General features: G+C 33.9%; 1 protein-coding gene across 1 annotated transcript in view; it reads left to right on the forward strand.

Annotated features, from left to right (window-relative positions):
• The window catches only part of LOC129231167 (organic cation transporter protein-like), a 35917-nt gene extending 23119 nt beyond the window's left edge, over nt 1-12798 (forward strand). Inside the window, exons 7-10 of the mRNA XM_054865415.1 lie at nt 4471-4682; nt 8327-8505; nt 10862-11031; nt 12584-12798. Of these exons, the coding sequence (XP_054721390.1) occupies nt 4471-4682; nt 8327-8505; nt 10862-11031; nt 12584-12689 (667 nt within the window). The 3' untranslated portion in view covers nt 12690-12798. The remainder of the gene's footprint in view (nt 1-4470; nt 4683-8326; nt 8506-10861; nt 11032-12583) is intronic.
• Nucleotides 12799-14177: the final 1379 nt, after the last annotated feature.

Consider the following 14177-nt stretch of genomic DNA (forward strand, 5'->3'; position numbering starts at 1 on the left):
TGACATGGAAGACATTGCCAGTGCGGAGAAAATAGGTTTAGAGACGCACAAACAGACAGACGTGCAAAGAAAATAATTGTAAAGATAAACGAGTATATACGTGTATAGACGAATATATACCTATATAGAAATATTCTTGTAGACACCCATGTAGGTATTTATTGGTACAATTATGTAAATGCACTTTTTAGTATACTTGTAACTCTAAATACCGTTGTATAATCGTTTATATACAGGTAAAAGCACGTGTTTACAAGTTCATACTCGTGCACTTAATAACCGGCCCCTTATCTCCGGTTACTTAAGTATAAGAGGGGTGAGACAAGGCGGAATGGCTTCCCCTGAATCTCCTACATCCAACAGAACCAGTATTGACTGGTAGACGTTGCCAGCCCGGAGGAGATTTGATTACAGCCACAGACAGAAACGCTCAGAAATTAATGAATATAGAAATATTCTTGTAGACACCCATGTAGGTATTTATTGGTACAATTATGTAAATGAATTTTTTTAGTATACTTGTAACTCTAAATACCGTTGTATAATCGTTTATATACAGGTAAAAGCACGTGTTTACAAGTTTATACTCGTGCACACACGCAAATAAGAGTATATACTCGGGCCGACATGTATACCCACATACATACTCATGTATGCATGTAGTTACATTTATGCTTCTCCATGCCCGGATACAATTTTGTATACAAATATATAGTATACGTATATACAAGTATATACACGTGTCGGCGCGCTCATATACGTATTTATGTAAAGCAACGTATTTATTCGGACATGTGCATCTATATACTATTATACGTGTTTACGTACAGATATAGTAGTATCACACCTATATGTTCGTAAATTAAACTTTATTTCATACCATTTACTGTAAAAGCAATAGATGTTTAGTGAAATGAATATTTAATTAATATCTGCTTTGTACGTTAAGATTGAGTGACAGTAGAGCAACGATTTACGTTTAAGCTTAATTATATGACCACTTTACCCATCTTACTTGAATTGCTCTAAAATATTATGTAAAATAAATACAAATAGCTGTTAAAGAGTAAGTGTTCTTGAGACATGTAGGAAGCTTCCCGTGCCGTCAGTTTGTTCGAAAATCACTTAAACAAAATTTCCCTGAGAAGTTAAAAGAGCTGTTTAGATTTTTAAGTTTTTCATATGCACACAAAATATTTTTTTTTACTAAATAAAATATTGGCAGTTGTAAAATTTTGTATTCAAATTGTAGTTTCTAACTTCCCTACTCTAAAATAAAAATTTTATACTTATTCGAGCATTTATTTCCAAGCTACAGCCATTTACTTGATGTATGACCACTTTACCCCATTGACCACTTTCCCCCACCAGACCGTTAAAAAAAAAGATTAACATTGTTTGCGATTGAGATTCCATCGTAAATATCGAATCGAAATCCAAGTAGTGATGTCAGAGGCATGAAAGATTGAAGAACGCTTTTTTCGACCGATGCGTGGAAAGACATGATGCGTTCAGCATTAAAAAAATTCTAAAAAAAAAAAACTATTGCGATTTTTAAGAAATTTTTTCTTTTGAAGAGGACGAAATGATTTTACTATTACCAACTTAAATTTTAGGAATGAGGCTTTGATACTACTCGAAGGATGATATTAGAAAAAAATAAAACCCAGGAAAAAATGCAAATTAAAGGTTTTTTTCAAAAATTCTTCAAAAATACAAAAATTGCTCTATCTTCAAACTTTTTTCATTCATCATATTTAAAATTAAATTTCCTACACTATAGTACAAAAAATATTTGTGTGGTGCGATTGGTTCGGGGTCTGTGAGGTAAAATGTACTAAAAAGTGAAAAAAAAAACACATAAAACATTAAATAACTTTTTTTCTAATTAAAATATCAAAAATCGAAGCCCGAGGTGCACAACTTCAGCAAAACCTACACCTGTATACCAAATTTCATCTTTCTAGGCCTTACCGTTTTCCCGGGAAGCGCGCCACACACACACACACACAAACATCTTATTTTATTATAGGTATAGATTTCTGAACTCTGCTTTTTTGTGGGAACGTCATAAATTCCTTAATTAATCATTAAAACTTCATAAGTATGACATCATTTTGAAGATTTTGTTGACCGCTCTTAACAAAAAATAAACAATTCACATTGTGGCGGTATTTCCCAAAACCTTTGTACTGACGGTTTTTCCAAAAATCAATTTCTTTTGTTTTCTTAAGAATTGCTTTAACGTACAGCATCCCACGGGAAATTAGCTAAATTGGTTAGAGAGATGTGCTAATAACACGAAGGCTGAGTGTGTGATACCCCATGAGTCAGAAAACGTTGGAAGAAGAATCTTGTTTTTTAATAACTTTTTTTCGTAAGGTAAATTCTGATCTAAATTGCCATGAATATCTAATCTAAACTCACTGCAGAATTTTGAACTACGGCTGTGTTGTTGCATTAAAAACAGAAAAGAAAAAATTATTTTAACATGGTAAATCGCAGGGTGTTTATATATATATATATATATATATATATATATATATATATATATATATATATATATATATATATATATATACCGAACTGCCAATTTTGTCCACTGCTGAATAGACAAACAATTCACAATTTTGGGTGTTTTTGAAAGGTTACTCATAATAAATCTGATCTTTGAATTCATGCTGTTGTCAAGCGCAAATGCTTTGCAAAAGGCAGCTAGTATCTTATGAGGACATTATGAATCCCCCCAGGCCGTAATCACTTTTAATGAAACTTTTCCCACTGCTTCTTGTCGGTAGGAAAAGCATGATGGAATTTCAGCCCCCTCCCCCAACAAGTACCATTTTAAACAAACAAGTACTAAAGACTATTTTGCGTAAGATAATACATGGTGGACGGTAGAGCACTATGACGAAAAACTAGAAACATTTTTTAGACGATTTTTTTAAACGCTCAAGCGTTCCACAATATTTTTCACGACATATTTTTAAAGGCACCGACATGTCAAGAAAGTCATAAAAGAACAATGACATGAATTTTTCTGTCTCTCTAAAAAGAGTTGCCGAGCTGGTGGTTGGTTCAGAGGAAATGTTGGTTAATTCAAAGTTCTTTTTTCTTTTGACTGCTGAATTGCGAAAAATATTAGCTATCTTGCATCTTTTCCTTTCTTTTTGATCTCTAAAGCATGATTGCCAACGTCATGTTTGAAGTTGTCCAGCCCTTGTCAAAATGTTGATATATTTTTTGCACTAGCCCAATGTAGTTGAATCTATTTCGTTTGTAATTTGCTCTTTTTTGGTAGCATGTTCATGTCTAAAAAATAGCAGGTGAAATGCGGGTGATGACGCTCACTTATAAGAGAAACATAAATAACTAGTTAAATTGACATAAAAAATTAAAATATTTTTTAAAGGAGTATAAATCCAAATCTTAAAGAGCTGTTTGCAATGGATTAATTTGCGTCAAAATTTCGGGAACTTTTCTTTTTGTCGTTTATTTATTTAAACCATACATTGAGCGGTAATGCTCGACGCAGGATAAATTCGCTCTAAGTTTGGATATAACATTTCACTAAGATAAGAGCCACGAATCAAATTGCGTGGGCTATTCAAACACCTACATGTGAGTTAGCAGCCCATGAGGTTTTTTGCGACCACGTTTTCACTTATGGTAACCAGATATTGAGTACGGCAAAATCACCTTTCATTATCTATCCCGAATTCTCCACAAAAACATCGCACTTATGTCTACATATTCAATTCAAATGAAATTAAATCATCAGGATCATCATCATAACCACACAGTTGAGATTCACCAATTCGTGCTGGTTTTAATCAGAGATGGTGTTTTGTATTGATAAGCTTACGTAAACGCCTTACCGTTCGTCTCCACGTTGGAGTTGAATGCATTATAATTTGCATTACAAACACGAAGAAAATAAATAAAAGGATCACCGTATAGCTAAACGTTTATATTAAATAGCCGTAATGAATAAATTAACATTTGAAAACTTAGAGTTTCCTTGTAATGTCCGATACTGATTTTTTTTTACTTGTTTTAGTCTGTGTAAAATAAATTGTTTAGAACATCTATTTTTACCTGGTTTTAAATAATTTATAATTTTAAAATATTTTAAACATACTAATGTGTTATTGAAAAAAGTAAATAAAATTATTGTGCAAATACATTTCTTTAACCAACAGGAAGGATTAATATTATCTTTGTTGTCATAACTAAGGATTATATCAGTAGTATTCAGGGCCGACGAGAGGCCATGTCAGCCTCGTCGGAAACTTGGAACTCGGCTCTTTGGGGGCCCGTCTTGGAATTAGAGTAATATAAATACTATACTTCTTTGGGGGGAAGGAGGCCCGGCGACCAAACTGACAGGGAAAATTTAGAAATAATTGTAGAATTAACTTAAGAATTAAGTCAATGCATTTTATGATGTGTGCCTCGTTTCTTTTATAGGATGACTGTAGCTGCATGCTACAATGGAATCAACCTGCAGTCCAGCAATTTACCATTTAGTTTATACATAACATTTAGTCTCGGAGCTCTCATAGAAGTTCCAGGAAATGTGTTCTGTATTTTAACTATCGATAGGTTTGGAAGGAGATGGACAAATGCCGGAGTTTTAGTTTCTGGAGGGATTTTAGGAATCGCCACCATGACTACCAGCTGTATGTATTTCTTATTCATTTGTCTACTACAACTTAACAGTATCAGAAACAAGAGTAATTGTTTTTAAATACAGCCAAACTCACTCATAACTAGCGCGAAGGGACCGCAATATTTGCTCGTTATACCCGTGTGCTCGTTAAAACGAGTTCATGTAAAGAAACATGGACATTGACACATACTTTATTATTTTTCGGTTAAGTACCAAAAAAGTTGGTTTACTTTCTTTGAAATTCTTATTATCGCGATATAATTGTTTTCGAGGAGTAGTCAAGGCTCGGAAGAAATTGTCATTTAAGCCGAAAACGTTTTATGTGCATCAAAAGTCATCGAGTATGTTGAGGAGTGTTCAGCTTCAAATTCTTCACATTCGTCATTTTCGTTGTAGCTTTCATTATTTATTTCATTTGCATAAGCTTGAATTTCAGCTACAAAGTTCTCTTAAGTATATCTGGGAAGTGATAACACTGGTTTTACAAATATATAGTTTTTAAATCTTTCTATTTTCCATAATTCCCAATATATATATATATATATATATATATATATATATATATATAAGCAGAGGCCATCAACACTAGTTCTCAAGATTTCTGACTTATCAATAACTTCTTAGGAATTTTAAATTAGGTTTCTCATTCAAGGATAAGCTGGGTTTAAAATCAGCAGAAATTTTATAAATCACAAAAATATTCGCTTTAGGCGAGGTTTGCTTGTTACAAACTAATTTTGCCCCCCTACCCCCCCCCCCCCCCCCCGAATAGAATTAACACCGTAGCAACCAAATCTTTCTGATTTCTAGCTAGAAACCGGGTTCTCGTTAGATCAAGGATCGTTAAGAGTGATTTCGACTAAGTTTTAAATGATGCAAAAAAATTGAGGCTGTGAAAAGCAAAGGGAAGTTAGTGGACTTTTTTAAGCTTTGAGTAAAACACGGGCAGTTTTCAAATCCTAGGTAGGTTTTCATTTAAAAGGTTTCCAAATCATGCTGTAGAGCAAAACCTACCAGGACTACTAGTACCATTTCTTGTCCCAAAATAGAGGATAGATTGCACCTAGCTATATATACAGTTTTAATTTTGACACTAATACCATTTTCCTTCTAGGTACTTTAAATGTGCTTAGCTCCAATTTTTAAAGTGTTTACTTAAGTTTCGTAAAGATGTGAGGAAGTTCTATTATCAGTTAAAAATTATTAATGACTGCTCCAAATTTGAACTACGCGTTCAAATAATGGATGTGTTTAACATAGCTAACAAACATACAAGTTTTAGCTATCAATCTCGTTTTTATATATATATGCGAAAGCAATTATGGTTTTTGTTCAAATTTAAACTTAAATTAACTTGGTGATGTTGTGATTGCTGGAAAAGATCACCATCAAATCGCTTTGATAGTCAGCACATAAATGCATGGTATTTATGATAGGATATATTGTGCTTTTAATAAGTCTGAAAACTTAAAAATGACTTAAAAAAGAGCACCATGGGCATTATTTATCGTACGACTTTTATACTGGTCTTCGCACACGTCGAGTTTTGGAGAGCATGCTACATCACATATTGAAGGTTTAATCCTACAACATACAAATAAAATCTCTCACACTCACAATAACAATACAGTAACCTCTTAACATGCAATAGCGTCTGGGCGATTCCATTAATCACTCGTGCAATTGTTGACTTCGATGTGTGCCAGACATCATTCATTTCAAAAACTATTGTAAACTGACGTCTCCGAGACGTCATCCATTTCATGTGCCATTAAAAAGACTCTTCAACACCTCCAAAACGTTATTGTACGCCAAGGGGTTAAATGTTCATCTGAAAACAGTCGAAAGACTACTGGATGCGATGGGTTTTACCACCAATTTGAGATCATTTGGAAGTCACCACATTAGCTTACTACAGGTCAACGAAGATCCCAACCTCAGGACTTCCATCAACATAAGATTAATGCCCTACCAGAGAGATGGCGAGAGGTCATGCAGTAATAGCTTCCAGAGAAGGTAATATGTATTTCTTGGGCATTCAGAAATAGTGAAGGCGTTTGAATTTACGTACTTGAAATCTTCGTGCGATAGTTCCGATTTACCAAAAGGATGTATTTTATACTGGGATACATTTTTTAACTAAAACTAAATGCAGTTTTCACAGTAATTGACTGGTGTAAGCTTAAAAACATTTTGTGTGAAAATATTTTGTTATTGTAACTAATTAACAGTTACCTAATTAACGTTTGATTGGTGAGATAATTTTTGTATGACTGAGTGGTTAAGTGGGGTCACTTTACCGCAACATACTTCTTGTGGAACAATTTCCAATGATTTTGTACTATTTATTCACGTAAATAAAATTGAAAAAGTACTTCAAGTGCTTAAGTGATATGTATATACAGGGTGTTCCGTTTAAACTTGCAAGAACTCTATTTTTGCAACAGTCAGTCCTAGATGCATACTTCCAATTGAAAAAATGTTCAAAATCAGATGCAGGGTTAAAATACTGAAAGTTTAAAGCAAAAATAAAAATGAGTCAAAAAATACAAAATTTAACTTTTTATACGGGCTCTAGGTCCCCTAATTTGTATTCAAGGAAATATTCTCTATTGAAAGATATTGCTAACACAAAAAGATTGCTATTTGTGCGACCGAAACTCAAGAAGATATTAGAGTTTAATGTTTTAAGGGAAATATAGGTTTATAGAAAATGAGATTGGAACTCATCGCCCTTTTTGAAAAGAATGACTGGTTGTTGAAGTGAAAAAAAATATATTTTTTCATTGCTATTCAAAAATAAATGCAAATATTACGCCATGGTAGGCAAAAACACACTACAAAACCTCAATCAATTTTAAAAACCGCACTCTTATACACACATATAATTTTAAACCCTTGTTAACTGCTATGTTCCCCCAAAAGATGTTATTGACGGCGAGTGTAAAGTGGTGTATGTCAGAAAACGCTGCGTTTCATATCTCAGTGAATATTGGTCGTACTAATGTCAAACTTTTTGTGTTGGAATTATTTTTAATGGAGATTATTTCCCTGAATACAAGTTAGGGGACCTAGAGCCCGTATGAAAAGTTAAATTTTGTATTTTTTTACTCATTTTTATTTTTGCTTCAAACTTTTAATATCTTAACCCTGCATCTGATTTTGAACATTTTTGCAACTGGAAGTATGCGTCTAGGACCAACAGTTGCGAAAATAGAGGTCTTGCAAGTTAAAACGGAACACCCTGTATATAATGATATGAATATAAGAAATGACTCAGATCCAACTATTAACATTAGGTGTTTATTTAACAAAATAGGCGACACAAAACATTGATAACTTATACATAACACATATATTCCTTGACGAACTTGAATAAAAAGAGTATTTATTTTTTATATTATATTTTTCATGAAATTGAAGAATTACTTGTGTGCAATTGCTCAATCATATCTTGTCCTTAACCAAGTTTAAGATTCTGACGCAAATAAGTAAAAGTCGAAATAGAGAAAAAAATATTTTTGGAGTATCATGCTTGAAAAATGCTAGACTACTCAAACTTACAATACTTATGTGCAATAGTATACATGTATGCTCTTCGCTTTGAATTTCCTAGTTACCTGAACAGTGGGTTTTTTCCCCTTCTTTTTCCAGCTGCTACCTTAATTATGATCTTCGCTTTAATAATGAGATGCTGCTACTCTACAGCGTTTGACATAACGTTTACTTTTGTGAGTGAATCATTTCCAACAGTTATTCGAGGACGCGCTCTAGCTGTTATCAGAGCTCTTGGATTTACGGGTAGCCTCTTGGCGCCTTTCATTGTACAATTGGTAAGAATTATCTTCTGCATTGCAGAGTAAAAACTGATTATTGTTCATTAAATTTTGGCCGATATTTATCCTTATTTTAAAATCTTAAATGTCCTAGTAACCCAACAAAAGATGGTCTAAAGAAGTGTGAGTCTTTCTTTTACGGAAAGACATATGACTCTTTAGACCATTGTCAAGCCTTCCTGGCGGCTAGTCACGCACACAAATCTTGGCAAAAATGTAAAGTAGAAAACATTATCTTCAAAACAGCAGATAGAAGTTTTATTTAATCTTATCGAACTCTAAAAAGAATGAGAAACCAAAATAATAATAATAATAATAATAATAATAATAAATAAATTAGCCTTAGAGATTATCAGATCTATTCTTTTGGGGGTTTTTCCCTCTACAGTCACTAAGCATAGCTGGTTTATAAAACCACAATTATTACGAAGATGTGACTTAGTTTGTCTTGTGCATACTACCTTTGAGTACGTGTTATCTATAGTTAGCCCTTTAAATACTATAAATTAACTGTTGTATGTGAGTCATTCTCACAAAACTCGTACAAAAATTTGTCCGACACTTTTGAACTTTCTTTATATAAATTTAAAGAATTTCGGCCAACCGAGCATTTTTTTAAAACTATTAACCATTTAGTTGTGTATAATAATATAATAAACTATTAGTGGTTGGTATACAAATAATTTAATATAAGTTTTTAAATGTTTTGACCAATTCGTGTAACATAGTGGTGGAATAAGCATTTTAAAAACGTTATTTTGCACTAAGTACCCCTAACTTACAATAAGAGATATATTTCAAAATTCTTCATGCGATTAAATTGCCGCTACGTAACAAAATAACTACGAGTAGTTTCAAAAAAGAAAAATAAAACTAAAATATTTTTAAAAAATTTTAACCAATAGGTAGCTATTTAGTTCTAACAGTTTGCACAGGTAACAATATAATAAATAGCACTAAAACATAACTGATTAGAAAGAAAATCTAAAGTTTTAAAACTCTAACGATTCTAAATGTTACAGCTAACAGTTAGAATTTTGGATGTTATCAAACTGGAGCATCCCGGCAATAGAAAGGACACAGCTTAAAAGTTGAAATTTGTGAACTATTTTATTAAGTGCATATTAAAAGCAATGATATATTTTTCTAAAAAATATAACGGATGAAACGAAGCTAAAGAACTTTTCTCCACCTCATCCTACCTTTCAGCATGTATGTAGCCTTAGGTTGTGGAGCTGAAGTACTTTTCTTTTCTCCACATAATACCACATCTTAGCGATGCGCCTTGGGTATTACCGCCCGGGGGGGACGCGTAACGCCCCCCCCCTGCACGGTGGGGATCTGCGGTCGGAAGTCGTATAGTTACCACGGACGGTATGATACTTATTGCGCCGGGTAGAGCCCCTATAACTGGAGAGGCCGACGCATCCGCCATTTTGGAGCAAGAGTACAACAGGGAAAGCTACCTTTATTGGCAATCCTTCGCCAAACAGGGAACGAGAGAATCGGAGAGCGAAGGTGAACATTGGCGAAATTTTGGAAACAGTTGGCGTCGTTTCCAAGCTGCCAGTCACTTCGCATGCCATTATTTATCCATTTCTTTTTTCTTTCTGCATCTACTGGAAATCTGAAGAGCCGAAATCCTTTTTTGGAGCTGTTTACACAATTAACAGCCGAACAACCACCCATTTGACTCAATTTAACACATGCTAAAGAAATGTAAACATCGGCAGCAATGCTAACGCTACGAAGCACTGGATCAAGTTTGCTCCAAAATGGCGGATGCGTCGGCTCCTCCACTATAGGGGCCTTAGCGCCGGGGAAGCTCCCCTTGCTGGGCGTCAGCTCAGCTGGAAGCTTACCCCTTTATGTGCGATCTAGGAACTCCGCGATATGTGGTATATCTCACTGCACCTCTGAGAGCTGAAGTACTAGGAATAATACTGCCGTGGAAAGGTTAAGAGCAGCATCCGCAAAAATAAGTTTTTGAGATATTTGAATAAACGCGTTTTGAATTCCCCACTAAAAATAGTGACATGTTGGAATTTGACGTTTCTTTTTTTTTTGGCTTTATTTTTAACAAACTAGCAGAATGTCGCTAAAGAAAAAAAAATGAAAAAAAGGAAAAATTTGCAGATACTGCCTTTTAACTTTACTCTGCAGAATACGTATTAATGCATTACAATATGCCAAAACAAATTTATGAAATTTTTATTTGCCAATTTGAAGGTACTGATTATCTCTCCGAGTGTAACTTCAGTTGCCGACATGCGATATAAACACTATTGAATAACGTAGGAAACTTACTTCGCAATTTTTAAAACTTGTTTTGTATTTTTCTCTTATATTACAGTCAGAAAAGGAAGTTTTGTTGCCTCTCCTAATTTTTGGAATTATGTCATTTACTGCTGGAATTTTAACGTTATTTCTACCAGAAACTGCAAACCAGCACCTTCCGAACACTTTAGAAGAGGGAGAAAACTTTGGCAAAGACCAACCATTTTGGTTTTGTCCGAACAAAAAGTAAGTTAGACTTTAAAATCTTGATGTTATTTCAAAGTGCTCTATTATGATAAAGAGGATAAATTTTAAAATTAAATGTAATTGCATATTTTTAGATAAAATCCCTAGTAAGGCATTTACCACTCTAACATTCTCCGGTCAAAACGTTCAGCAACTCACGCCCGTATTCACCATACGATTCGACCCTCGGCCATTAAGTCGAACAGCCAGTCGAAGTCTTTTTCAATCAACACCGCTCGTATTCACTAGTTGATTCGATCTTTTGTCAAACAGCCTAACGGACGGTCGAAGCTTTCGTTAACCAATAATACCCATATTAGACTCTGATGCTCAAGCGCTAATAGTCACACATAGAAGCAGAAGAAGACGTGAGAAACATGCAGACAAAGAAAACAAAAAAAAACTTGGCCGACGGAAAACTATACTCTAAGAAAAATAGAAAGCTGACAAAATTCAAGTCAGCTAAACCAACTACGACGTATAAGGAAGAATTATTTGAAAATCCTCAAATCTGAATATTCGGCAGAAGAATAAATAAACGTGATGTTCCATGCCAAGAATCATATCTTGAGGTACGCGTTTATAAAAACGCGTGTTTTGAGTGACTAAAAAAAAATACAACGAAGCATTGGTAAATGTGTTTGGATAAAATGAATCGTATCTCCGTGAATCGTGTTCTACATTTGAAAACATATGTGCACTCTGTGGAAGTGGAGAATTTCCTTTTAAGTAATATTTCCTTAAAAAGAAAAGGAAACACTTGAAAACATTAAAAAGCAATGTTGTTTAGATGTACATGCAATATATTCACTAATGTATTTCATTTAAATGAATTGGATCGTCGCACAAACGTATCGGTCATCTTACCCCAAGATTGGGGTAAGATGCGCCGATATGCAAACATTTACAAATGATTCCTTTTTTAAGATAACAAAATAGTTTTTCTATTATTTCTTTACCAATCACAAAAGTACATATATTGTTGATAAAATAAAAATAAAGCCAATATGGCATTTCATCTATACTAATAATATAAAGCAGTAGAGTTTGTTTGAACGCGCTAACCTCAGGGACTACGGATTCAAATTGAAAAATTCTTTTTGTGTTGAACAGTCCATTGATTGAGGAGGGCTATAGGCTATATAACATCACGCTTTGACTAATAGAAGTGGAGCAGCAATAAGAAATGTAATGAAAACGGAAAAATTTACATCATTATGTAAAATGCTTTGAACGCCGAATATACGTATATTTTTGAGGTGGACCATGCAACGTCGGGCAATGCAGCTAGTGTAAAATAAAGTTAAAAACTACGGCGTCTTCCCCAATCTACCCTAAATCAATCATTTGACAATTGTGATAACGTTTCTACGGTACATAGACCTATGTTTTGGAATTTAAGAAAATTTTTTAGCTGCTCATTCAAAACGAATTGAGCTCTATTGCACAAATTTATCACTCATTTAATAACTTTGTATTTGAGTCCCAACGTCTCATTGACCTATGTTTTAAGCTTTATTCTATTGTAAATTAAATTTTACGTTTTTTGTAGGAAATCTCGAAATAAAGACCTGTTCACTAATTTGCAACCTTCTTTGGAAACTGGAAAGGAGAAAAGTGTCAGCTGTCCTGCATCTAACAACCAAGAAAAGTTTTGATATGTTAATTCTCAACTTAGTGAATTGAGCTCCCTTACCTAAATGTGTCACTCATTTCTCAACTTTGTGATTAAGTCTAAGTTTCGGATTTTTACTTCTCTCTTATAACTATGCGTACTTATACTTGTGTGAAAATCCGGCACTACAGACTTAACATTTAATGAGCAAGGCATATACAATAAGTTTGATGTTGAGCATATACTATTATTTGCTTTTAACTCTATTTACGTGTTGACTATAAATTTATTTTATAAAACTATATACATATTTTTGAACTTATTATACGTTAGATTGTCTTTTTTTTTTCTTGTGGTTTCGGAAATAAATGGAAATCTACACGTTTTGTTTTGTTTTTTGTGTGTGTGTATTTCTGACTATTCATTATCTCGATGTGTTGCAAATTGAAATATTGACTCGAAGGGGCATTCGGAGTACACCTTTTTGTCTTCCTTTTACAAAAAAGGAAGTATTGTATTCGCGAAAAAATTTTCGCTCAAAAATCGGCCTTAATTTCCATTTTTCTCATCCCTGAATGAATGTTAAGTTTTTTTTTCGACCCGAACACACGTGGATATGTGCCTAGGAACCTACAGACACACGAAATATCCATTTTGACAACCCCCGAGTTAATTACAACGAATTTTCTCGTGACGTCTGTATGTACGTATGTATGTGCGTATGTGTGTATGTATCTCGCATAACTCAAAAACGGTATGTCCTGGAAAATTTTAATTTGGTACGTAGACTCCTAGTGGGACCTAGTTGTGCACCTTCAATTTTGGTTGCATTTGAATGTTCCTAAGGGGGTCTTTTGCCCTTTTTGGGGGAAAATCTTTATTAATTTCGATGTAAACTCAAGTGGTGTTATAATTTGTCGGACACTTGGCGATACATCGTTAGTCTTTTGGTCGCTAAGTTTTGTCGCCAACTTGGCGACAAATTGTGATTTTTTGTTTTTTTTAAATTTGGTTTCAATATGGCCACTGTTGGTGATATTTAGAGAGTAAACAATTAAATCGCATTAAAAATGCCAATAATGAGGAAATGACATTGAATTGGAGTAAAAGGAAGTCATGTGATGCACACATCAGCTCGTTTAATCAAAGGATTGTTTAATTTTTAAGGCCTGTTCACCGGTTGGTTTTGCGCTGCGTTAGAATTATCAATGGATTGATCTAACGTTTAAAAGTGATCTATGAAAGCGTTCAAATGCAATGCGCTTTAATTTCAATGTAATGTCAACGGAGTAATTTATGATGTCGCCTACTAAACCAATGCAAGTTACGTAGAATATTTGGTAGTTCACTGATGCGCATTATCTCTGCGATTGCACTGCGTTGGAAACCTTAACTGTTAGCCTTGACGGCTCTAATGCAGCGCAATCACGTCGTAAAAGTTCGCTTAGTTTCTGTAAAATAACGTAAGTGATGTTTAAAGTTGTAATCATTGAGAAGAGATAAAATGGATAGAGTGAAGACTTTCATTCGC

Source organism: Uloborus diversus, chromosome 10, assembly GCF_026930045.1.
Source record: "Uloborus diversus isolate 005 chromosome 10, Udiv.v.3.1, whole genome shotgun sequence".
NCBI classification, from domain to species: domain Eukaryota; kingdom Metazoa; phylum Arthropoda; class Arachnida; order Araneae; family Uloboridae; genus Uloborus; species Uloborus diversus.